Here is a 23,899-nt window from a genome sequence, read left to right on the forward strand (position 1 = left end):
AGTCCAGTCTCCCTCCGCTGCCATGCAGCATCGTGTCCTGCACTGTCCAGCCTTCAGCCAAGGGGCTCAGAACATCCTGGCTTCTTTCTCCACCATGCAGGAGAGTTTCCTCTTCCTTGGGCCAGCACCGCCACCTGGGCTCTGCCCTGTCTGGGGCAACTGCGGTCACTGCCCCACAGAGCTCCACACCCTACTGGAACACAATTAATGCAGCCAGAGAATAACCATCCAGGCAGGGAGGGAACAGGGCCTCTGGGCACAATGGTGCAGAGCCCACAGCTGGGATCGTAAAGCTGCAGGTACTTTGGAAGTAATACTTTGGATAGTGGCACTGATGGTTGGGCAGACAGGAACATTTCCTGAGCTCTCCCCTTCCACACTGTTCATCAGTTCCATTGGTATTATCAAGCGACTGCAAGCTCAAAGGTTCCAAGCCAGCAGGTATTTCAAGCAACTCCAAGTTCAAGTTCAAGGTGTATCTGGACATTATTTCCAGGCTGCATTTCACTATTAAAAACTGCTTGTTTAAGAGTCTGGGACAATGTACACTCCAGAAAAGAATCAACTGGACAAATGCATTAAATTGGACACTGGAGTTACACCAGGACAAAACCGCACAGTCACCACTAAACTGAACTAACCTGACCAAGCAAAACTAGAGCCTTTGACAAGAGTTAGCAGAAGAGCAGTTTGCTGCTATTTCTGTAAAAAAGCCAACGTCGCAATTTAAAAATAAATTACATCAAATTGGTCCTGCAAATAGTCACCATTTTCTACTGTTCTGACTACAAACAGAAAACCAGACAAATAACTCGACTTGACCGCAATTTTGAGTTTTTGCCTATGAGAGCCCCTCAGCATAAAACTAACCTTGAAGTCACAGGGCATTCAGGCCCATGATACTTTTGCATTTCAGGCTCCCCATGGCTTTAATGAGAGCTTTGGTGGCAGAAGGAAAATTAACTATATAACTATTCAATCTATTTAACAGAATTAGGCCCAAATGAAAGCTCTAGTTTTAATTAAATGATAGAAAACAGTCATACGTACTCCCTTGAAGTCCTGTGATTGTTCCATAGAGACCAATTACTAAGGGCCCCCTTCTGCCAGGTGTTGTCAGTAGCAGCAAGGACCTGTTGAAATACCTAGAGGTTCCGCGTGAAATTAACAAACACACTGGCCACCAAGAAGCCTGGGGAAAACTAAATCCCCCTCCTTAGGCACCCTTAACAGGCAAATCTTCTCTCGCAAGTCCTCAGTAACTGTGTATGAAACAAAGAAAACTTAGGAGAGAAAAGGAACAGCATTAATGTAGGAAACAATAAATCAACAGCATGGTGAATGAATACTAAGCAAAATTCCCACTTCCACAGTACGCTGGGCAATGTTCTTTGCCTCAGTTTCCCCACCTGCAGATCTGACAGTCCTATGAACAAATATTCCTTTAGCACACCACTTCCCTCCTTTTCCTCCTGCTGTCCTCCACTCATGGTTTGCAGTCAGAAGTTAGTACTGCTCCTCCAGGACAGCATCTCTCACAGCCAATAGTGTCTTCAGCCACAATATAAAGATTAAGTTCTGAGGCTCTATTACATAACCCAGCTCTCAGTGATTCCAGGTAACAGCTAATTTAGACTCCACGATTTTGTATATGTAGCTGGGATTATGTTTTCCAATGTGCATTACTTTGCATTTATCAATATAGAATTTCATCTGCAATTTTGTTACCCAGTTTTGAGAGAAACCCTTTGTGACTCTTTGCAGTCTGCTTTGGACTTAACTATCTTGAGTAGTTTTGTACCATCTGCAAATTTTGCCGCCTCATTGTTTACCCCTTTTTCCAGATCATTTATGAATATGTTGACCAATACCGGTCCCAGTACAGACCCCTGGGGGACACCACTATTTACCTCTCTTCATCCTGAAAACTGACCATTTGTTCCTACCCTTTGTTTCCTATCTTTTAACCAGTTACTGATCCATGAGAAGACCTTCCCTCCTATCCCATGACAGCTTACTTTGCTTCAGAGCCTTTGATGAGGGACCTTGTCAAAGGCTTTCTGAAAATCTAAGTACTGTCAAAGTTTGACTCAGACTCACAATTTATCAGACCACTCTGTTTTATTAGCAAAGCTGCTCTGCTAATACATTTAGAAGTGAGCCCCCCGAGTGGGGCTTGTGTCTTTTAATTTATACAGTTTTTTGGAGAACAAGTTACAGAGAAGTTACAGACAAAAGAAGAAAAAGATTTTAGTCACCACCCTTCGAGATCCCTGAGACCAGTCACGTATCTTCAATTACCTGCCACCCTTAACAATCTCCTTTAACAGCTTCCAGTTAACTTAACTAATTGCCCTTCACACCTTCCATTCTGATGCCTGCTTCTTAGACGTGCTGGCTCTATCTTAATTGCTTCTCCATTCAAAAGCTAACTGTCCCTAGGTGTGCTCCCTCAGATACTTTGTAACGTGTTTTGGCATGCCCTCTCACATACAATGTATCCAGCATGTCCCCTTATACAACGTTATACTTCCACAGTACCCTATATCCAGTGGATCACCCTTGTCCACATGCTTGTTGAGCCCCTCAAAGAATTCTAGGAGATTGGTGAGGCATGATTTCCCTTTACAAATCGTGTTCATCCAGGTGTCCTGATAATTCTGTTCTTTACAATTTGTTTGGTACTGAAGTTAGGCTTGCTGGCCTGTAATTGCCAGGATCGCCTCTGGAGCCTTTTCTGAAAATTGGCATCACATGAGCCATCCTCCGGTCATCTAGTACAGAAGCTGATTTAAGTGATAGGTTACATCCCACAGTCAGCAGTTCTGCAATGTCACATCTGAGTTCCTTCAGAACTCTTGGGTCAATACCATCTGGTTCTGGTGACTTACTGCTGTTTAATTTATCAATTTGTTCCAAAACCTCCTCCAATGACACCTCAATCTGGGACACTTCCTCCGATTTGTCACCTAAAAAGAATGGCTCAGATTTGGGAACCTCCCTCATATCCTCAGCCATGAAGACTGATGCAAAGAATTCATTTAGTTTCTCCGCAATGGCCTTATCATTCTTGAGTGCTCCTTTAGCATCTCGATTGTCCAGTAGCCCCACTCGTTGTTTAGTAGGCTTCCCGCTTCTGATGTACTTAAAAACATTTCTTTTGCTGTTACTTTTTGAGTCTTTGGCTAACTGTTCTTCAAATTCTTTTTTGGCCTTCCTAATTATATTTTTACACTTCACTTGCCAGAGTTTCTATTTTCCTCAATAGGCTTTAACTTCCACTTTTTAAAAGGATGCCTTTTTGCCTCTAACTGCTTCTTTTACTTTGTTATTTAGCCACAATGGCAATTTTTTGGTTCCCTTACTGTGTTTTTTAATCTGGGATAGACGTTTAAATTTAGCCTCTATAGGGGGTCTTTAAAAAGTTTCCATGCAGCTTGTAGGGATTTCACTTTTGGCACTGTACCTTTTAATTTCTGTTTAATTAACTTCCTTTGTGTAGTTCCCCTTTCTGAAATTAAATGCCACCGTGGTGGGCTGCTGTGGTTTCTCCCCCTCTCCCCCCCGGGGATGTTAAATTTTATGTTATAGTCACTGTTTTTTGAAGCAGTCCAGATCCTGTGTTCCACTTAGGACTAAATCAAGAATTACCTCTCCTCTTAGGGGTTCCAGGACTAGCTGCTCCAAGAAGTAGTCATTTACGGTGTTAAGAAAATTTCTCTCTGCATCCCATCCTGAGATGACATGTACCCAGTCAATATGCGGATAGTTGAAATCCCCCCATTATTGCTGAGGTTTTTATTTTTATAGCCTCTTTAATCTCCCCGAGCATTTCACAGTCACGATCACCATCCTGGTCAGGAGAGGAGTAAGAACAAGTCATTATCTGTAGGAAATTTTAGTTTGTACTGACTTTGTTAGTGCTTTTTATGTAACCTGCTGTGAAACTAGGCAAATATCTAGACGAGTTGATGTAAACCCTGGAAGACCTCGGCGTACCCCCAGGAGTACACGTAGCCCTGGTTGAGAAACACTGCCCTAAGGGATGTCTCTGTCCGAACTACATGCTCCTCTGCACCTGTCCGCTTTCCCCTAGCCCTTAGTTTAAAAACTGCTCTACGACCTTTTTTAATTTGACATGCCAGCCATCCTGTTCCATTCTGGTTTAAGTGGAGCCCATCCTTCCTGTATAGGCTCCTCCTTTCCCAAAAGGCTTTCCAGTTCCTAATAAATCTAAACCCCTCCTCCTACACCATTGTCTCATCCACGCATTGAGACTCTGCAGTTCTGCCTGTCTGACTGGCCCTGCGCATGGAACTGGAAGCATTCAGAGAATGCTACCTTGGAGGTCCTGGACTTCAATCTCTTACCTGGCAGCCTACATTTAGCCTCCAGGGCCTCTCTCCCATCCTTCCCTATGTCATTGGGACCTACATGTACCACAGCCACCGGCTCCTCCCCAGCACTACACATACGTTTATCTAGATGTCTCGGGAAACCTGCAACCTTTGCACCAGGCAGGCAAGTCACCATGCAGTTCTCCCGGTCATCGCAAACCCAGCTATGTTTAGAGTGATCGAATCCCCCATTACTATTTCCTGTCTCTTCCTAATAACTGGAGTTCCCTCCCCCAGAGGGGTATCCTCGGTATGACATCACATCCTCAGTATGACAGGATACCATGACATCATCTGGGAGGAGGGTCCCAACTATGGGATCATTTCCCTCTGCTCCAGTTGGATGTTCTCCTTCCCTGAGACTTTCATCCGCCTCAACAGCACAGGGGCTGTCAGACTGGGGGTGACAGCATTCTACTGTGTCCCGGAATGTCTCATCTATGTACCTCTCTGTCTCCCTTACCTCCTCCAGGTCAGCCACTCTGGCCTCCAAAGCCCATACACGGTCTCTTTTGAGGGCCAGGAGCTCCTTGCACTGAATGCACACATACGCCACCCACCCATTGAGCAGATAATCATACGTGCTGCATTCAGTGCAATAAACTGGACAGCCCCTACTCTGTGGCTGGACTTCTGCCTGCATTCTCTTTTTACTCCTGCAGTTGTTTCCTTTATTGTTGTTTTTATCAGGGCTGTTTATTGCCTTAAGTTTAAAAAACGTTAATTGAGTGCATCTTCCCCCCCCTCCCCCCAACAAAACTCCCCTATGAGCTGCTTCTGTTCACTAGCTCCTCTGGTTGCTCAGGAACCGGTTTTTTAAAGCCCTGTTCTCCCTGAGTAGCCCCGCCCCCTCGTTAAGGGGTGATGAGCGCTAAAGGGCTTGGGGGTCCAAGCCTGGTTAAGAAGCTCTCAGCCTTGCCTAGCAGGTTCCTAGGCTCAGCACACGGTGCCCCAACCAGACAGAGCACACTATAGAATGTCACAATATCTCGGGGGAGTGCCCTGTAACCCCTATATTCATCATGTATATATAATTGTGATATTTCATCTAAAGCATGCCAGATGAGGTACTGGGGAAAGGTTATGATCTGCTGAAAGCCATTGTTCTATCTAAATAAGTATATCATTAGTGCATATGAAATTATGAGATTGCGTTATTTGGTTCGCAAAAAGAAAAGGAGTACTGGTGGCACCTTAGAGACTAACAAATCCGATGAAGTGAGCTGTAGCTCACGAAAGCTTATGCTCAGATAAATTTGTTAGTCTCTAAGGTGCCACAAGTACTCCTTTTCTTTTTGCAAATACAGATTAACACGGCTGCTACTCTGACACCTGTTATCTGGTTGTCGCTAAAATATGCTGGGGAATTGCCCAGATATTAGAACCCCAGAGACAAGAACAAAGGAGCTAACCAACATCATGGTGGGTATCAAACAATCATCAATAGCCATTGTCCAGCAAGGAAGCTACAATGCAAAGACTCATTGGCACAATGCCACACCAGGGGAATTGCTCTACCTTGCCTGGTAACTCAGCAATGCCCTCCAGACATGCCAGGACTTGTGTTCTCCAAGCACAGGGACCAAGGGTATAAAACACAACATAGGACGAAGCATGTGGCCACTTTCTCTTCTCCCCTACCTAAGCTAAGGCAACGAGAAAGCTGGAGCTGAAGAGATTGTCCTGAGGTTAAGAGGAAAAGCTTGCGTATGAAAGACTGTGACCAACCTGCAGTATCCAGTGGAGTGAGAAAAACTGCTTAATCTAGATGTCACCCAGTCTATAGGTTGAGAGTTTAGACTGTTTGCTTATCTTTTATTTTCTTTTGGTAACTACTCTGACTTTTTGCCTATCACTTACAATCTATCTTTTGTAATCATGAGGATGTTTTACTGTTTATCTTTACCAGCGAGTTTGCCTGAAGTGCTTGGTAAATCTGCTCAGGTCACAAAGGCTGGGCCATGTCCATTGATGAAGTGGTGAACCAAGTAATAAACTTGCATTGCTCAAGGGTCTTGAGCAGTGCAAGATGGTATATTCCTGAGGTATAGTGCTGGGAGCTGGGGGGATCTGGCTGGTGCCTTTCTCTGTGTGATTCATGAGTGTCTCTGGGAGCATTCATGCAGTATAGCTGGGTGCGGGGCTCCACATGCGGTTGTACTGAGTAGTAACAGCACCTGGAGGGGTTTGCTGCTTGCCACCAGTAAGGCATTGTGAGAGACAACCCAGGCTAGTTAGAAAAGGGGGCATAGTGCTCCCACAGTCCCAGGTTGCACCCTGGGGATCCTGTCACAGCTATGTATGTCAGTCAAGCAGCAAGCACCCCCCACACACACGACAGACAACAAACTCATCCCAAGGGTCACATAGTCACTCCTCTGTCACCTGGAGAACTCCCTCACAAAACTCCTGTTAGCTGCTCCTGTCCACTAGCTCCTCCGGTCGGTTAGGAGCAGTATTTTTAAACCCTGTTCTCCCTGAGTAGCCCCGCCCCCTAGTTAAGAGTTGATAGATGCTAAAGGGGTTAAGGGATCAAAGCCTCATTAAGAAGCTCTCAGCCTTGCCTAGCAGGCCACTAGACTCAGGTCAGCACACGGATGCCCCAAACAAACAGACCACACTATATACGTCACTCAAGCAGGGAACACACCACAAACACAAACACACTTACCCGAAGGTCACGTAGTCGCTCCTGCGTCCCCTGGAGAACTCCCTCGCAAAACTCCCATTAGCTGCTCCTGGCCACTAGCTCGGAGGGAAGTATTTTCACACTTGTGGCGGCTGACAAAGACCAGCGTTGGTCTAAGCGTATATGTTAATTTTAGATTTCTACATCTGGACACCCCCATCGCACCCCGTGGCCCTGTCTCCACTTGCACTTATGTCGGCAAAACTTTTGTTGCTCAGGGGTGTGAAAAAAAAACATACGTTTTGCTGACATAAGTGCTCATGTGCACAGCGCTGTCAGCGGGAGACGCACTCGACATGGCTACTGCTGCTCGTTGAGTCGACGGGCGAGCTCTCTGCCATCGGCAGAACGCGGCTACACGAGCACTCGGACGGTGGCGCAGGTGTATCGGTACAGCTGTGCGGCTGTAAGCTTGTAAGTGTAGACATGGGCAGGCAGCACAGCAGGAGGGGAAGGAGCTCTGCAGCACCAGGGCTTCCAGATCTGCAAGCCTGGGGCAGGAAAGAGGTAGAAGAGCAGCATTAGGGGTTGGAGTGTGGCTATTACTTACAGCACAGTAACACCAGGGACACCCATTGAGGTTACAGAGCCATTGCGCCAACCACGGCATAGATACACATTGAGAGGGAGCCCATGCTCCAAAGAGCTGTGTCTTTTTTCTCTTGTGGGAGGGGCAGGGCAACAAAAAATAAAATGCTGCATTGTTGTTTGCAGTGTTGTTGTAGCGGTCTTGGTCCCAGAATATGAGACAGACAAGGTGGGTGAGACATCATCTTTTATTGGCTCAACTTCCGTTGGTGAGAGAAACAAGCTTTCGAGTGCCACAGAGGTGAGGTGGAAAGGGAAACCAGTTCGTCCTCTGGATTCTTTAGAGAGGGTTCCTGGAGGGGGCTCCCAAGTCTCCGTCCTCCATGCTGCTATTTTGACTTTACCCAAAAATGGTAAAAAGGTTTCGTTCTGCCATCAGACCATCAGTCCCTGAATTCCACTTTCCCTGTCTCCAACCGTGGCCAGTACCAGCTGTTTGACAGGAAGGTGCAAGAAGCTTTAGCATGGGCAATTGTGGAATAAGCTGTTCACAGGGGAAGTTTCTCCTCACCACTCAGGTCTATGAGAAAAGGCCCAATTTATAACCTGCCAAAACATCCCCGTGATCAACAAGAACAAAGGTCCTCTCCCAGGTTCTGCACCTCCATGTTCGCAGCACATGTGGGTAAGGCAGCTATCAGTCCCAGCAGCCCAGGGGACTTTTCTCTGGTCCCTGCCATTCTTGACTCCTCCACGGGACAGTTGGTTTCAAGAAAGAGTCTTTTATTAATTCCTCCCCATCCTCCACTTGCAGTCATCTGAATTCAGTCAAGAGCTGGTAACTGGGATGCCTCTAACAGAGCCACAGTTCAGCCAGAGCCAGCCATAGCTTGTCAGGAGCTGCAGATCTGTGGCTGATTTGTGCACCGTGTGGACATTTGACATGAATTCAGAGATTCCAAGGCCAGAATTGACCATTCTGCTCATACAGTCTGATCTCCTGCGTAACATGGGCCAGAGCATTTCACCAGTGGTTTTTTACATCTGGCCCATCACTTCTGGCTGGGCTAGAGCACAAATTGTAGAGAGAGACACCCAGATCCGATGTAAACACTCCAAGTGATGGTGGATCCATCGAATTCCTAGGTCAGTTGTTCTGACGGCTAATTACCCCCTAAAAAATCTGCACTTTTTCCAGCCTGAATTTCTCCAGCTGTAGCTTCCAACCATTGGATCTCGTTCTGCCTTTGCCTGTGAGAGCAAAGAGCCCTCTCCCATCAGAAATCCTCTTGCCATGTAGATACTTATAGACCGTGACTTTACAGTCAACTCTTAACCTTCTGTTCATTAAGCTACACGGCTTGAGTTTCTCTGGTCTCTTACTGTATGGCAGGTTTTCCAGACCTCACATGATTCTGGTGGCTCTTTCCTGAACCCTTTCCAATGTGTCCTAGCACAGCATCTCCCAGCCACATGCAGGCTTGGCTTAGCCCTACTTTCGGGGTGAAGCTTGAGGAAATCAGAGCCTGCAATGGAAGGGCTTCTTAGTATTTAAAATGAGGGAGAGGGTCTAGCCCCCCACTTGCTATTCCCTGAGGCAGGAGGGGTGGGGAGGGAGGGGAAGTGTTCCGGGAAGACGAAATGGCCTCTGCACAAGCTGATCTGGTGAAAATCATCCTTTTAATAACAAGGTTTAGTACAAAATGAAAAGGCACAAGAAATGGGCCCAGTTCCACATACCATAATGGTGCAAGGTTTAGTGGGAGGAGATCCCGACCCCTGAGCAGGAGGGGGTCTGCAGAGGCATTTAGGCATGAATGGGCCCTTCCCTCTTGCTCTGGTCTTCATACACCCTGTGAAAGGCACTTGATGGCCCAGCAGGATTGCTGCACTTAGGCAGCTGGCGTTTTCTCTTTGGCTCGTGAAATGAGGTGCCCTCTCGCTGAGAGGGTATGGCAACCAGCTTTGGACAATCAGACACCCACCCGTTGGCGCTTGTGTTTCAAGGGCTTCCCCTGGCGCTTGGGTTTCAGGGGCTTCCCCTGGCCCCACATCCTGTAACTAGTGTCACGGTGGCGCTGCTGGGGCTTCTCTCTCCCATCCAGGCAGGGGCCCGCTCCAAGCCCTCCTTTCCCCACTCCCCAAGAAGAAATGCTCTGCCTCCACTGACCTAGTTCTGTGATTACACATGCCCAGCTGGGATGGGCTCATGCACTCCCAGTATCTCTGGTATCTAAGGCAGATGCACTGCATGGTCTTACATAAAGCCCATCACACTGACATCAGAAAGCTTCGGGGGAGTGGGGATTGGATGTCGCTGCCGGTGTCCCCCAGATCCAAGGATTACGAAACCTGCAGTGTCGACAGTGGGTTCCGGTGGGGACATCAAGGAGCACTGCACAGCTCATGTCTGTGCTGAGATCCTCTCATATCCAGAACCCCCCGCCCCCCATAGGGTGCCTGTGTGCGAGGTGAACCCTAGCCCTGGCCCACCCCCTCTGTAGGGGTGGAGGTGGGAGGAGACATGTAGTGGAGGTTGGGACTGTGAGTGGGATCACAACAGACAGCCAGGATCATTGGCTTCCTTCACTATCAAGAACCAGAACGGCCAAAGGACGACAAGCAGAGCACCCTTGAAGCCAGAGGAAAGGCACTGGGGGTGGGGGGTGGGAAACGCTTCCAGCCCTCTTCTCTCCCCCCTCGTATGCTCCTCTCTCTCTCACACACACACACTCCCCCCTTGCCCAAACTGAGGCTGCTTGTCCCTCCCGGTCTCCTCACGGCCTCTGTGGCCGGGCACCAAAGATGGCGTCTGTCTCGGAGCTCCACTCGGGGTCGTTGCGCTGCAGGAGCTGGAACGGGGCTTCCTGTCTGCGCTGCACGAGCAACAGGACCAGCAGCAGACACCAGAAGAAGAAATTCACCCAGGCGGCCGCCTGTCGGAGTGGGGAGAATGGCATGCAGCAGGGGGTTGGTGAAGCACGGCTGTGTATCGCCCTCCCTGCGGTCTCCCTCAAACTCTTCCTCCAAAGCCCCCGCCCCAGGAAGAGGTGGACAGACCATTGGCTTGTCCAGCTGTCTGTCCTGCCTGCTCCTTCATCAGCAAACACCTGGCTGTACCACTCCTGGCCCACGTGGGGTGGGATTCCCTCCTTCCCCAAAGCATGAGGGTGTTCAACTTCGTTCTTAGCTCACCTACAAACACCGGGGCTGCCAAGATACTAAACCCGGCTGCCTGGAGTCCCCCAGGCTGACTGCACTGCAGCAAGCGGAATTTCCTCACGCTAATTGTAAAGGGACTGACTGTTAATTGGATGCAGCCCACCTTCTTCCCTGCCCCCATGATCTCCTCTAATGGGACGAGGCCCAAACCAGGGGCTTGAGAATAATGGCTCTCACAAGCCGCTCAAGCTGTGTTGGTGCTGCTGTGCTTCCACATTTACACAGCCCTCCTTGAAAATCTTGGGGGCAGGAGTTCTGCTGTTCCCCCCGCCCCCATCAGCTGCCACCCCCCGCCCCAGAGTTAATTCTCACCTCAGCACTGTAGAGATTGTCGTAGAACCTCACTGCATTATACTGTGGGGACCACTTTACATGCTGGGCCTCTTGGCAACTAGAGTGGAGTTAAGAGAGGACAGAGCACAGATTAGCTGGAGAACTAGAGGAGGAGAAATCCCACAGGAATCGATCCCCCCCCGCCCCTCTGTGCTGGACCTTTGCACCAAGTCAGAGCCTGTGGCTGCTGGGAAAGTATTGAGCAGGGGGTTGGACTAGATGACCTCCTGAGGTACCTTCCAACCCTGATATTCTATGATGCGATCCTGCTGGGGCAGGGAGTCCCTCTGGACATTGGGAGTGCGGTCCTCCCCTGAGAGAGAGAAGCCCACCTACCTTTTCACAAGTTTGGTTTGGAGGATGGATGAGCACAGAGTGTCCATCCCAACCCGGAGGATGCAGGCCGAGACCAGCAGGAAGAAGAGGATCACAGCAGAGACTGCCAGGTTCACAGTGAGCCAGGTGTGATCCCTGGAATGGGATGGGAGAAGAGATCAGTGGGACCAGGCGGTGGGACTGACTGGCTCTAACTCCCCACCCCCATATGTGCCCTCTGCTCACCACCGCCTCTCGTCCATGCAGCAGCTGTAGATGCCATAAAGCAGCACTGCGAAGCAGTACACAGCGATGAGGATGGAGATGGCGGCGACGAAGTAACAGAGGGAGATGTTGCTGAAGTGAGACAGAGCGAGGGCCGAAATATTCTTGTCTACGGACCCATAGAGGATACACTGGCCACCAAACTCCCCCTGGGAACAAGAGAACAGAGACAGCCTTCATGGGGGGGAGATTCCACAGCACAGGGGACATGGACACTTCCATTCGGCAGCATCTCCATTGTTTTATAGCAAGGCATTGAGGCCGTGCCTAGTCCCTGACCAAGATTGGCAGGGGGGAAGAGGGCGGGACTCCATCAGCATCTGTCTTTAAGATGCCTGTGTGCCCCTTGGGGAACTGAGGCCCAGCTCTCCAAAGGTATTTAGGCACCTCACTCCCATGGGAAGGGAGTTGCTTAAATACTTTTGAGGATCTGGGCCAGAAACCCAAGGCATATGGTGTACCTGTCATCTGGCTGGCACACCTGCAGTCACACATTTGCCCAGCCCCACACGTGCCATACCCAGCCTATTTCCAGACTGGCGCTGCAGCTGTGTGTGTTTTGCGCTAGGATTTCTGGGGTGTGTCCCAAGGCCCTTAGCACCTGAAGCTGCTCTAGAAACTGGTTTGTGGTGTATTGTGGGAGAACTTGTCTGTCCTTCCCAGACCCCTGTGTGAAAGTGGTTTCAGCCTGTCACTGAGCCACAGGATCATGCTAAGCCCCCTGCTTTGGAAGTCTCTAGGAGGAGCCCCTTCAGTGTGTCAGACCCCCTAAGGGTCTCCCTTCCTCCAGGATAAGCCATGCAGCTTCACCTCCTCCTTTGACTGGACCTCTGGGCCTCCAGCTTCACACCATAAGCTCTGTTTAGCGAGTCCCTGATATAGACTTGTCCACTCCTCAGGGATTAGTGCACCTTGCCAAGCATCTGTAGTGACACCAAACAGCATCACAACAGTCAGGTTTATTCGTTCACTGACACACAGCATAGGAAGCCCTTTGGGTAGCACAGAGACCTGAAGGTTAGAGCACAGTCCATTCGGGTTCGTCCAGAGCCCAGCCAAGCTGGAGTCAACCCCTTAGTGCAAGCTGTCTGTCACTGCATTTGATCTCCTTGGTCAGGCTCCAGGTGAGCCCTGACTCCTTCCAGCAGCCCACTCTTATCTTCCAGTCTTCACACCTTCCCGCTCCCTTATTCTCCTTCTGGGGAAGGTTGCTCTGCCTCCCTGCCGAGGAGGTGTGGAAATCCCTGTCCCTTGAGGTCTTTGGTTGCTAGGCACCAATGTCCAGGTGATTGGATTTGCCATTGTCTTCTCAAATGCTCTATTGATATGGGGGCCCAAGCCCCAGGCAGCTAGCCAACACCCACATCTCCTAGCCTGAGCTGAGAGCAAACGTTCCCTTTCTACCCCCACTGGGGAACAGTGCAGCACACTGGAGAAACTGAGGCCGACAGGACTCATAGAAATATTACAGAATAGTCCTACTTTGTCTCAGTTTGCTACAGTTTTGCTGAGGCACTTCTGTCTCGGCACTTCCTCCCTCTGCCCATTCCAACTCGGGGACACACTACGGAGCCGTTGGAGGAGACATAAGTAACTCACAGGTCACATAGGAGGCTGGTGGTGGAGCAAGGTGTGTGACCAAGTCTCATGCTAGCTGGGCCATCTGCCTGCCCTTCCTCTCTGCAGTAGCCATGCTGGGAGTAGAGAGCTGGGGCATTTTACCATCAAGGTCTTTAACCCTGCCTGAAGCAGGTCTAGGTTCAATTGGCAGTACCCAGTCTGGCTAGCTCCTCCCAAGCCCCTGAGCGCTGCCGGGGGAGAATTTGCTCCGATCCTCCGTGGAGACCAGGCCTGAGAGCCTCACAGCTTGGCTCTGTCACTTGCCTTCGAAGCTCTTAGGGCCAGGACTGATGACTTCCTGTGTGGATGTGGAGCCGGATAGGTGCAGCCAAATGGAAAATACAGTAATGGCCTCTCTGGGGCTGAACGGGAGGGAGAAGAACAGCAGTGGGAAACCAGTGTCTATGTCCTGGGAGACACAGGACCCAGTGCCCCAGATGGGAAGGTGGGGCCTGTCTGTGCACAGGGAGGGGTGTGTGTACATAGGCGGGGCAGGAAGGAAACTAACTGCTGGAGCTTTCCTGCCTCTTCAGAGGCCTCAGCTGACTCACATTAGCTCCAGGGCTGTGCAGCTCACATGACAGGGCAACGCTTCCCGCACCACCCGGCAGGTAGTGATGAGTCTTCCCAGGGCCTTTTTAATTACCCCCTGCCCCGCTCGGCACCCCGTGCAGCTAGTTAGTGGCCACTGGCTGTCCAGGGATGGACAGTTTAAAGCGGTGGAGGTGGTGGGATAGAACCAAGGGGCAGGGGCGGCAGGAGAGAAGCCGCTGGGTGTAATGGCTGGGGATGCTGCAGATTGCGGGTGTTTTGGGGGCAGTGAGACTAGTGGGGGGCGCTGCTACGGCTTGTGGACACGGAGACACCACAGCCATGGCCAGGGTGCACACTGGGGCCGGGTGTTTCCCTTGCCTTTTTCCACCGGGGGAGCTTTCACCCAGCCCCTGCTTCCCCCTCGCGCTTGCGCCCCTTCCCGGACAGACCGGCCCCCCCCCGGGCAGGTACCTGGGTGACAGTCAAGGCCGAGGCGCAGACGACCCCGCAGAGGAAGGCAGCTCCATACAGGGCCAGTTCCCCCAGCTGCAGCGCGGACACCGCCATGTTCCCCTCGGCCAGTCCAGGACCCGAAGTCCCAATCCCCGCCCCCTGGGAGATCCGCCCCCGGCAGCCTGGGGAGGCTCCAGCGGGACGCTGTGTGTGTCGGAGGCCCGCTCACGTGTTGTCCTCCCCCCGCCATTTCTGTGCTGAAATGAGCCTGTCCCTTCACCCGCCCCTAGTTAGTACCGCGAGAGAGACCCCTGCTCCCAGCAACACCTGCCCCCGCCGCTGTGTGCTGGGCTAACACACAACTCCACCCCTCTGGTGTGTACAGCATGGAGCCTGGCACCCCACATTGCGCCAGGCGCTGTACAGCACAGGCAACCTAGAACGGGTTACCCACAGCCTCAGGCCTTACCACGCAGCTGGAGGGCTTGGAGCACCACTGATTTCCACACCTGCCCCTGCCAAGCACAAGGGGCTCCGGCCTCTGGGCAGCAGGCATCCTAGATCAGCTCAAGAGGCCTAATCCCAAGCACATGCTGCCCACATGTAAACCATTCCGTGTGAGAGCCTCTGGAAAGGCTCCCCTGCAATTATTCTTCCTCTGTAAATCATAACCAAGTGCTCCAATACATCCCCTTGGGTAGGAATCGGTTGCCATCTTCACTAGCAATCCTTGTCCTGCACTCATTACCACAGTACCTGAGTGCCCCCCCATCAGTGCATTAAGCACCATGACGGACATTTGTTCTCATCCTCTCGCTAGCAGAAACGTGTGAAGGGTTTGGATTGTTTTCTAGCAATCTATCGGTAGGTATGCAGCAATGTGTGAGATAGAGATGGCAGGGTCAGAGGAGCATGGAGTGGTAAGGTTTGTTCTGGTCTTTAGTTCCCATGCCACAATCCTGGGGTGGCTCAGCTTCCCTTACGCTGATCCCCTGATATTTCTCAGTTGTAAAAGATCCATTTGTGTTTGGTCAAATTCCTAGCATTGGCTGTACACACAGAGTTCCAGCTGCAAAGGTGCTTGGTCCATTGATTTCACCAACTTCACTGTAAGTGCTGGGGGGATTGGGCCTTTTCCAGACCCAAGCCTCTATTAGCAGTTGTGTTATCAACTGGTGCTTTCTGAGCTAGTACCCTCTCTTGGAAGGTGAACTAATAGCTAATCTTGAACAAATGACTTGTTTTCTATTGGTTTCATATTGCTGCCCATCACCTTCCCACGTGAGCACTTTCCAGTTCCTCCTTTGGAGAGAAATGAGCCCTGGAGTACTGGGGTGGAAGATAACAGAGAGGGTTTATTTTTGCTCTGGTCCCATCTCCCACTCTCGGAGGATTTGTACTCGCTGCTGGGAGCTGTGCCTGTGAAGCATCACAGGAAAACACAATCACATCCTTGACACGTTACAGTGAGTGTTGAAGAGGCCACAGCCCAGCCCTGAGCCTGTGCAACTCTGCATCGTTCCCAAAGATTGGCCATATAGTGCTGCTGAAATGCAACTGAGATGTGGTGATACATGGTTGAACCCCCTTTCACCCCAAAATAAACACAGTTAGAACAGCCCTGGGATCTTTCACATGCTCAAAGAGCAGTCAAGTCCTGCTGTTTAAAGCCACCCTCAGAAAATGTTGCGGGCCCCACTTTATAAACAGGCTCAGCTCCTCTTGCCAGGCTTTGATTCAATGTTTGAGAGGAGACAGACATGGCAGGCCCCCTAGTTTATGGTGGTGGGTTAGGAAGACAGAAGCAGGTCCCTCAGCTCTGAGAGCCAGAGCGCCCTAGCTGTTAGTTTTCCCTTAGCTGCCTGCAGTAAGCACTGGCCCACATTCCAGAGGAGCTTCTAAGGGGCAGCCTCGAGCAGGGGCAAGACAGGAGGTGCTATAGCTATCCAACCCCATGCAACAAGGGAGAGGTCAGCAAGCAAATCCTCTGTCCCCAACAGCAGCGTCTTTATTAAACAACCAGGTGTCAGTACAAGGGTTGGGGAGTTGGAGAAATGCTGCACGCTGTCAGGAAACCCCAACTCCAAGGGGAGTGCTGAGGGTAGGGGCACTCATCCCTCAGGGGAGGACATGGCTTGGGGCCAGGGAGCTAAGATGCTTTAGTTAGACTATGGAGTCTGCTGCTGTGTGCTGTACCTAGATCACACAGAGGCCCTAAGCCCTGCAATCACTTCCCCTCTCCCACACATACTCTCCCATCACCTCCACAGCAAAGCCTCAGCCATCACACAGCAGAAAACCCTGGATGGCTCTTGGAGGAGTGCACAGTTCATCAGTGCAGAGGTAACAGGCTCAGCCTGACCTACAGTCTGGGCATGTGGGAGGCACTGTTGAGTGCAGAATGTGTCTTCAGCACCCCCTGCAAAGTCCAGAGTGTGCTGGGTAGGCCCCCTCCACCCTGGAAGAGAAATTCCTCTCCTGAGGAGTTTGGCTTGTGTGGAGGCCCCTGACTTCATCCAGCAAGGGATCCTCAGTAGTACAGGGGAGGGATGAAGGGCCCACACTAGGTTTGGCCATGAGCTGAAGTCCTGGAGGGGAGAGGTCACTCCTCAGAGAGGCAGGTAGAGGGAGTACTCTGAGTGGGCCCACTTCTTCACAGGCTTGCTGGTCCTGCCAATCATGGGCAGCTTCTGGGCATAGCGGGAAATGTGGCTAGGGCCATGATGCTGGGGGAAGCAGGTCTGGAACAGTCGGCCCTGGCACCGCCGGCCCACCTGCCGACCAGCAATCACAAAGCTGAAGTGGGGTGGCCCCTGTGGGGAGAAGCGGCACTTCTGGAAAACGTCGCGGACCCCGGGGCGGAGGCCCTGCTGGCGTGATGTGCTACGAGAGCGGGGCACACTGGCTGAGCGATGCAGGGCCGGCCTGCCTGGTGGGTAGTCTGCCCGGGGGCTCTCCTCCTCCCGGGGGCTCACTGTGGCATTGGCTGTCAGCTGGGGCATCTTGCGCACCACGTCCCCTGTGCCAAAGGCTGGCTGCTCTTTCTTCGTGTCCAAGACCTTGGGGCCAGGAGGTGTCAGCTCGGCTGACTGCAGCCCCGAGCCCGTGCCAAAGCGGGTGGCCAGGCTGTCTCCAAAGAAGTCATAGAGCTCCCGGTAGGTCTCGTGCAGGGAGACAGTGGGAAGGTCAGCAGAGATGCCAGTACCCAGCTGGGGGCCCCCACTGCCAAGCTGCAGCAGGTGGCTGGTGATGCCAAAGCTGAACTCCACTTGGGGATCTTGCAGGGGGCTGAGCCAGGGAGAGCTCTCCCGCCGGCACCTATCCCTACGTGGCCTGTCCCCCTGGGCTGACACTGACTGTGCCTTCATCTTCAGCAGGCGCTCTACTGCCACCTGGCAAAGGAAGAGCTGCTCTGGTTAGAAGCCCTGGTCTCTCCGCTCCTTATCCCCATCTACAAACCCAGCCGCACACAGCAGCAGACTGGCGGATCCCTGGCTCAGCTGGGCCTCTGCGCGAGGCTGCTGCTCACAAAGCCCTCTCTGCCCATCCCCATCCCTGATATAAGGGGCAATGGAAAACCCCCTTCACCCTACCCAAGGAGAAGTCAAGTGACTTCTTCATCCCTTTTCTGGCAGGGGCCCTGTATCTAGTCTGACAGGCCAGATGCTCTGCTACTGGGAGATGGGAGCTCAGTGCCTTCCCTTCCCTGAGAGCAGGGGCTTCTGGACTGCCTGGAACTGCAGTGAGTGTGTTGGCCGTGTAGGCAGAGCCCTAGCCCAGCCCTCTCCTCTGGATGGGTGGGGTTAGACTCACCAGAATGGCACCGTACACCTTGTGCCCATCGGCCTTCACCTGAGCATTGGAGACAGAGTAGTCGTCGAGCACAGCCTGCAGGTTCGCCCAGTAGGTGGAGAGATGGGGGTAGAGGACTCGCTCCACAGCCTGGAGGAGAGAGCAAAGTTCCATCCCAAAAATGGCCATTTATTGACTGGGCCCAAGAACCAACAGCACAGTCACTGCATGAGAAGCTAAAGTACCGGCCAGGGGAGCTGAGCCAGGGTCCTCTGCCTTGTGTGTGCACAAAAAGAGATGGGAGTGGGGCACTGTGCAGCGGTTACCAGCCCCTGCAGCAGGTCACCACTTCCTCCGATGCCCCCACAACATAGAGGGACCCAGCGTAGCCACCAACCTGGGATAGCATCACTGCTTCAATTCTCAGACCTACCTCCCAGGGAAACAGGGTGTTTGGCCTGGGTACCACCATCGTCTGCTTGCCTCCCTCTGCCCAAAGATCGTGTGGGATCGAGAGCTGTCCCTTACCTTCCACCCCAGGGCATGCAGCCCCACCACGGCCCCATAATGAGAGCAAAGCGGGCGCACCGGATCAGCCAGCACCTTCTGGAGGGACAGCAAGATCTGGTGGTACAGGCCACTGACAAGGTCGCCATGCGTCCTGAGGGAGGAGACCGAGCAGAGGCTGAAAATCCCTGGAGATGGGACTCATCATGCATCCCCCCCAGGACCCTCCCCTACCCCATCGTGCTTCGTCAGAGCTGTGGGCATAAAAGAAGGGAACTCCAGACACCCTTGGGGCACAGTGCCCTGCCTGGGAGAGCAGGGGCAGCACTGGACTCTGAAGGAGACTCCCACTGACACCAGACATGCTGGTGACTCCCCTGCCTGGGTGGTGGGGGTGGCAGTGATTCCTTTCAGCCCCTCCCCGCCGGGCCGCACCAGAAGATATGGCTCAGGAGCATTGCAGCGTAGTCCCGGAGCGTCCAGTGGTCATTGAGGGGGTTGATGGATGCGGCAAGTGGCTCCAGCACACAGTACATGACGCTGGCGATCAGGCTCTTGACATAGGAGCCCAGGCACAGGTAGGGATTCTGGATGAGGCTCTTGGCGATGTGCAGCAGGCGGTTCAGCTGCTCCAGGTCATGGCTGACGGACTTCACCTGGGCCAGGAGAAGGAAGAGAGCAAAACGCTCGTAGCTGCCAGAAGGAGGGCATGGGCTGCCCTAGAGGAGCCACACGCTTGGGAGGGTCTCCTGTCCACCCCACCCTGTTTCTCACGTGGGTCACATGTTCAAGGGCCTCCTGCTCCACTCACCCCACTGACCACGTAGACAAAGTAGGGCAGCAGGGCTGCGATCTTCGAGTTGGTCTGCAGGTCCTGGAGGGCAACCTGTGGGAGGGGAGTGTCAGATAAGGGTCAGAGGAAGAGGGGTGCCCCAGCCAGGAAATGAATGGAGAGCCCCAGTCTGGGGGTTGGGGGGGGGGGGAACGGGGAGGAGAGGGGTTGCACCACGGTTTGTCATGTAGCCATTCTCCCTTAGTCAGGCTCCCCCCACAGGGCCAGCGATCCCTGCTGCATGTCCTCCTGAGCCATTCGAGCCATCCAGAGCTGGTGGGCAATTCTCCAGCTGGACCACTGGTGCCAGAACTTTCAGGGAACCTTCCTCTACTGGGTTGCATCAAACCTGGAGCAGAAGTAGCTTCTGTGGAGGCTGGGGCTCTACAGTCCTTGAAACACCCCCCCATTCAGGCCAGTCTGAGATAAAGGCACTGATCCCCAGCCCCGCACCCACCTTCATTAGCTGTGGGTCATCCCCAAGCACAGCTCGGGTCACATGCTGGTAGTACTTCAGCAGGTCATCTGAGAGAGTGGAGACAGCACTGGGCACTGGAGGAAAAGCCAGGAAGGCAAAGGTTACGGGAATTCAGTGGAGACCCCTCTGAAGCACCATGGATCCCTAGGAGGGCAGCAGCAACCCGAGCCCCAGTACAGTGTAGAGACCTGCCATGGGGCATTGTTCAGAAAGGCGATGGCAGAACGGGGGTGGGGTCAGGCATCAGAGAATGACCAGGGGAAAACTCTCATATGAAGAGATTGAAAAGATTGTGATTGTTTAGAAAAGGGACAGGAGAAAAGCTGATAGATAATGACTGGAACAGAGAAGGGAGATCGGGAGCTTCTGTTCTCCCAATCTCCTCACACAAGGACAAGGGGACAGGAGCGACTGAAAGGTGGCAAAATTCCTAACTGATAAAAGGACATACTTTTCCACACACTGTGTGATTGGCCTGGGGGACTCCCTACCGCAGGATGGTGCGGAGGCCAAGAATTAAGTGAGATTTAGAGGGACTGGATGTGTATCTGGATAACTAGGACAAGCGAGCATTGGGTAGTTAATGCTAGCAAAGATTTGGGAGGGGAGAGAAAACCTCCTGGCTCAGGGCTTAGTTTGAGAACAACTTAACAGGGAGTAGGATGAGGTCATTGTTAGCTCTGCAGGGCAGCAACTGTCTGTACAGCACCCTGCACAGTGGGGGCCCCATCCTGGTTGGGGCCTGTATGTGCAGCTTCAATACAAGAGGGAGATAAAGGCAAGGGAATGGGTTACTGAGAAGTTCTTACCAGCTCCCTGTGGTTCCAGATTTCCTTTCCCATCCAGATAAGAGACGTGAACTACAATGCAAGTATAGATGCTGTTAAACAACCTGGCTGATCCCTCCAACCGTCCCTGGGCCAGGATGCTCCCCTTCTCATGAGGCAGCCTGGGAGAGAGTTCTAGGTACCCAAGTCACAGAGCATGGGGCATCAACCCCCTCCTCACTAGCTCTGAGGAGACCCCACTTGGGATATCGTGCTCAGGTCCAAGCTACGCATTAGGTGCAGGTCCAGGGAAGAGCCACTAGCTCAACAGCTTGGATCTGAGTGCCAGAGGAACTAATTTACAGTGGAAGCAACATGTGTCTTGCCTGGCTGAACAATGACTAAAGGAGACTGGTAAGCAATCCTGACAGGGAACTATCCTCCCTGGGGGCCTCCATTGCACCCTGCTATGGGATAGATGTGGTGGGGACAGACAACTGTCCCCAAGGCAGAGGGGCTAGGTGGGTGTCCTGCTGTTTGCAGACAGGGGACGGGATGTGCCCAGTGGACACTCCCCAGGGAAGGAGCTGGGAGCCCTGTAATTTGGGACATTCAGAAGTAGGCTGCCCAAAGCCCTAGAGAGAGAGAGAGAGCCTGGAGGGAGAACCCTGGAGGATGGAGTAACCACACACACCCTGCCCCCCCAGCAGGGTGACACACACCTCTCACTGCTGTCTCTGCACAGCCCTTGGGGAGGTTGGTGGCCAGGGCCAGCTCCACCAGATTGATCTCACGATCCTCCTGGAAGTAGAGTTCCCCTTCCTTTATAGCACGGAAGGGAAGGGGGTCCTGGGAGCCATAGCCGCACACCACCTACAAGGACACCAGACGGTCAGTCCCTTGCCAGGCCCATCTTGGGGACAACTAGGCCTGCCACCACCATCAGTGGCCCAGTGGAGAGGACTGATCTGGGCGCTCTTTGAACTCCACCCTGCTAGCACCGGTCTGTGGGCAGGAGAGAGCAGCAGCAGCAACAGGCGGGCTCCTGGCTCAGCCTCCCGCTGCCCCCTCTCCTGCTCGCTCACCTCCACGTTGCTCCAGCGAAGGGCCCGGTTGAAATCCTCCACCGTCAGTTTCCGGCGTTTGGTGTGTTTCATGAACTGGGAGCTGTTCTGCAGGAGGGGAGAGGGAAAGTGAGGAATCGGTGGGACCAGCCCCAAGGGCGGGGGGTGCGGCGTGGGGGGGCTCGAGTCTCCAGCCTCAGGGACAGCCGCCCACGGGAGGCGAGGGGCTCAGACCGCTCCTAGGGGCACTCCCTCCCCGGGGAAGGGGGTCACAGGCCGGCCCCCCAGGCCCGGTGCAGTCTCCGCCCCCAGCGCCGGGCCCGGCTCCCGCACCTGGGCGGCCTCCCGCAGGCGGTAACACACGTCCTCGGCCAGCAGCGCGGCCACCTCGTCCGTCAGCTCCAGCCCCGCGCTCTCCGCCATCAGGCGCACGGACTCGCGCGGCAGCTCCACGAAGCGCCGCTCCTCGCGCTCGGACATGGCGGCGGCGAGAGGGGCGGGGGGGGGAACCGGGGTTCACGCGGCTGCAGCTCGAGCAGCCTCAAACCCTTACTCCACAGCGCAGCTAGCCCCGCCTCCGCCGCGTCTCAGCCAATGAACAGGTGGTGTAGGGCACTGGAATCCCAAGCGCCTATTGGCCGCCGTGCAAATCTATCCAAACTCACGTGGGAACACGGCTTGAGGCCGCCAGGGGGCGGGGCGCGTCGAGCTCCCGGGACAGCAAAGGGCGGGGCTCAGAGTTCTGGGCCCGCGGGAGCGGGAGCCGCAGGAGTTCGAGTCGGGCTCGTGCCTCAGCGGCGGAGCGGGGCGCAGGCGCGAACGCTCCCGCTGCAGGAGCTGTCAAGGTGCTGTCCCGGGCTGTTCCCCGCTTTGCACCAGGCAGGCTGGTTTTAGGGCTTCTCTGCGCATGGGGAGCGTCCCCTGTCACTCCACGGACCTAGTTACACTTCAGTGGGTCCAGGGGCTTGGCTCGTGTGACGTTAACTTCGTGTATGGACACGCCCGTGCCGGAGTAGTGCTGCAGGTTTAGCTGCCCTGCAGGGGTGCCGGCACACACTGTTAATCCAGAGTAACGCCCAGCTGTAGATGGACCCATTGCCCACATATCTGCACCTCAGTTGCCAATTTAGGAAAGTATTCTTGTCCAGGGCGGTACTCCAGCACATGCATAAAGCACATTGATTTAAGCATGTGCTTAAAAAGTAGGTGCTGAAGTGCTGACCTGATTAGGAATGGGTTTCAGAAAGCATTAAGTACTTTCTTAAATTGAGGACTTACATCTATTTCCACACTTAAATAAACGTGGGGTGATATCAGAGGGGCTGAATACTGGCAGCTCTGCACTTCCTTTGCTTGTCTTTTGGGAGGCCGAGAAGAGAAGCCACAAATCTTCACTGACCTCTCCTTTAGTGACAGTATAGTGCAGCCCCCTCGGTAAGGGGGAAGGGAATGATGGTTCTCAGGACCACCAGCAGCCTGGCAGCCATTCAAAACATGTTCCCCTGTGATATCCAGCCCCACACAAATCCCAGATCCTCAGTGTCCCCTCCCCCACAAAGAAGCAGTGTCCCGACCCTAATGTATTAGCTTTACCTTAAATCCCTGCTCTTGTATAACATACAGCACGTGTAATGAAACAAACATTTTATTTAAGAAAATGGAGATTTCACAAGCAACAAGTGAATGGTGGAAACAGTTACAATACAAAACACAATAAAATGCAAATTAGGGCCTACATTTAATGATAGTGCAGAAGGACCAGGATCCAATCAGTGAATGGGTACGGTGTGCCTGAAGTCTTTCTCCCCCCTTAGACTGAAGCAGTCTTTTGTCACCATTCAAGGGGCCTTTGTCCCACCCTTTGTCTGTTCAGTCTCCCAAGACACAGCCACCCATTCCCTCCCCTTCCCTGTGTTTGGTTGGAGTAGATTTGCCAGCCAGATCAACCTCCAGCACTATTCTCTCATAGGGGAGAAGCAAGTCTACTTTGGATAAATACATCAAAATTTGCTAAGGCCATGTTAAACCTCAAGGTTTCAGAGTAGCAGCCGTGTTAGTCTGTATTCACAAAAAGAAAAGGAGT

At 52.8% G+C, this 23,899-nt stretch overlaps 2 protein-coding genes across 3 annotated transcripts; both read right to left on the reverse strand.

The window, feature by feature from the left end:
• Window positions 1–9,275: 9,275 nt before the first annotated feature.
• TMEM179B (transmembrane protein 179B) lies at window positions 9,276–14,524 on the reverse strand. The gene is made up of 5 exons (XM_077822469.1): window positions 14,395–14,524; window positions 11,731–11,918; window positions 11,506–11,640; window positions 11,149–11,227; window positions 9,276–10,550 (listed from the first exon to the last, which is right to left on the reverse strand). The coding sequence occupies exons 1-5, from the start codon at window positions 14,488–14,490 to the stop codon at window positions 10,392–10,394; spliced, it is 657 nt and encodes a 218-aa protein (XP_077678595.1). The 5' UTR covers window positions 14,491–14,524; the 3' UTR covers window positions 9,276–10,391.
• A 1,837-nt stretch (window positions 14,525–16,361) lies between these two features.
• On the reverse strand, window positions 16,362–22,361 carry TAF6L (TATA-box binding protein associated factor 6 like). Of its 2 annotated transcripts, none has more exons than XM_077822448.1 (10): window positions 22,150–22,361; window positions 21,838–21,924; window positions 21,475–21,625; window positions 20,795–20,845; window positions 19,965–20,059; window positions 19,487–19,561; window positions 19,111–19,331; window positions 18,697–18,829; window positions 18,190–18,318; window positions 16,362–17,768 (listed from the first exon to the last, which is right to left on the reverse strand). In XM_077822448.1, exons 1-10 carry the CDS (start codon window positions 22,294–22,296, stop codon window positions 16,986–16,988), a joined length of 1,872 nt encoding a protein of 623 aa, XP_077678574.1. In that variant the 5' UTR covers window positions 22,297–22,361; the 3' UTR covers window positions 16,362–16,985. The 2 variants fall into 2 exon arrangements, with proteins under 2 accessions (XP_077678574.1, XP_077678573.1); XM_077822447.1 differs by having other exon boundaries at window positions 16,362–17,783.
• Window positions 22,362–23,899: the final 1,538 nt, after the last annotated feature.

Source organism: Eretmochelys imbricata, chromosome 7 (genome assembly GCF_965152235.1).
Source record: "Eretmochelys imbricata isolate rEreImb1 chromosome 7, rEreImb1.hap1, whole genome shotgun sequence".
NCBI classification, from domain to species: Eukaryota; Metazoa; Chordata; order Testudines; family Cheloniidae; genus Eretmochelys; species Eretmochelys imbricata.

Bases quoted from the DNA above. Each gene is read 5' to 3' on its own strand.
- TMEM179B (XM_077822469.1), bottom strand. From the start codon at position 14,490: ATGGCGGTGTCCGCGCTGCAGCTGGGGGAACTGGCCCTGTATGGAGCT. The intron at 11,919-14,394 runs GTACCTGCCCGG...TCTTGTTCCCAG, and splicing joins CGGCCTTGACTGTCACCCAG to GGGGAGTTTGGTGGCCAGTG. The intron at 11,228-11,505 runs GTAGGTGGGCTT...ACTCCACTCTAG, and splicing joins CAAACCAAACTTGTGAAAAG to TTGCCAAGAGGCCCAGCATG.
- TAF6L (XM_077822447.1), bottom strand. From the start codon at position 22,296: ATGTCCGAGCGCGAGGAGCGGCGCTTCGTGGAGCTGCCGCGCGAGTCC. The intron at 21,626-21,837 runs GTGAGCGAGCAG...GTGTCCTTGTAG, and splicing joins TTCGCTGGAGCAACGTGGAG to GTGGTGTGCGGCTATGGCTC. The intron at 17,784-18,189 runs GTGAGTCTAACC...TAACCAGAGCAG, and splicing joins AGGTGTACGGTGCCATTCTG to CTCTTCCTTTGCCAGGTGGC.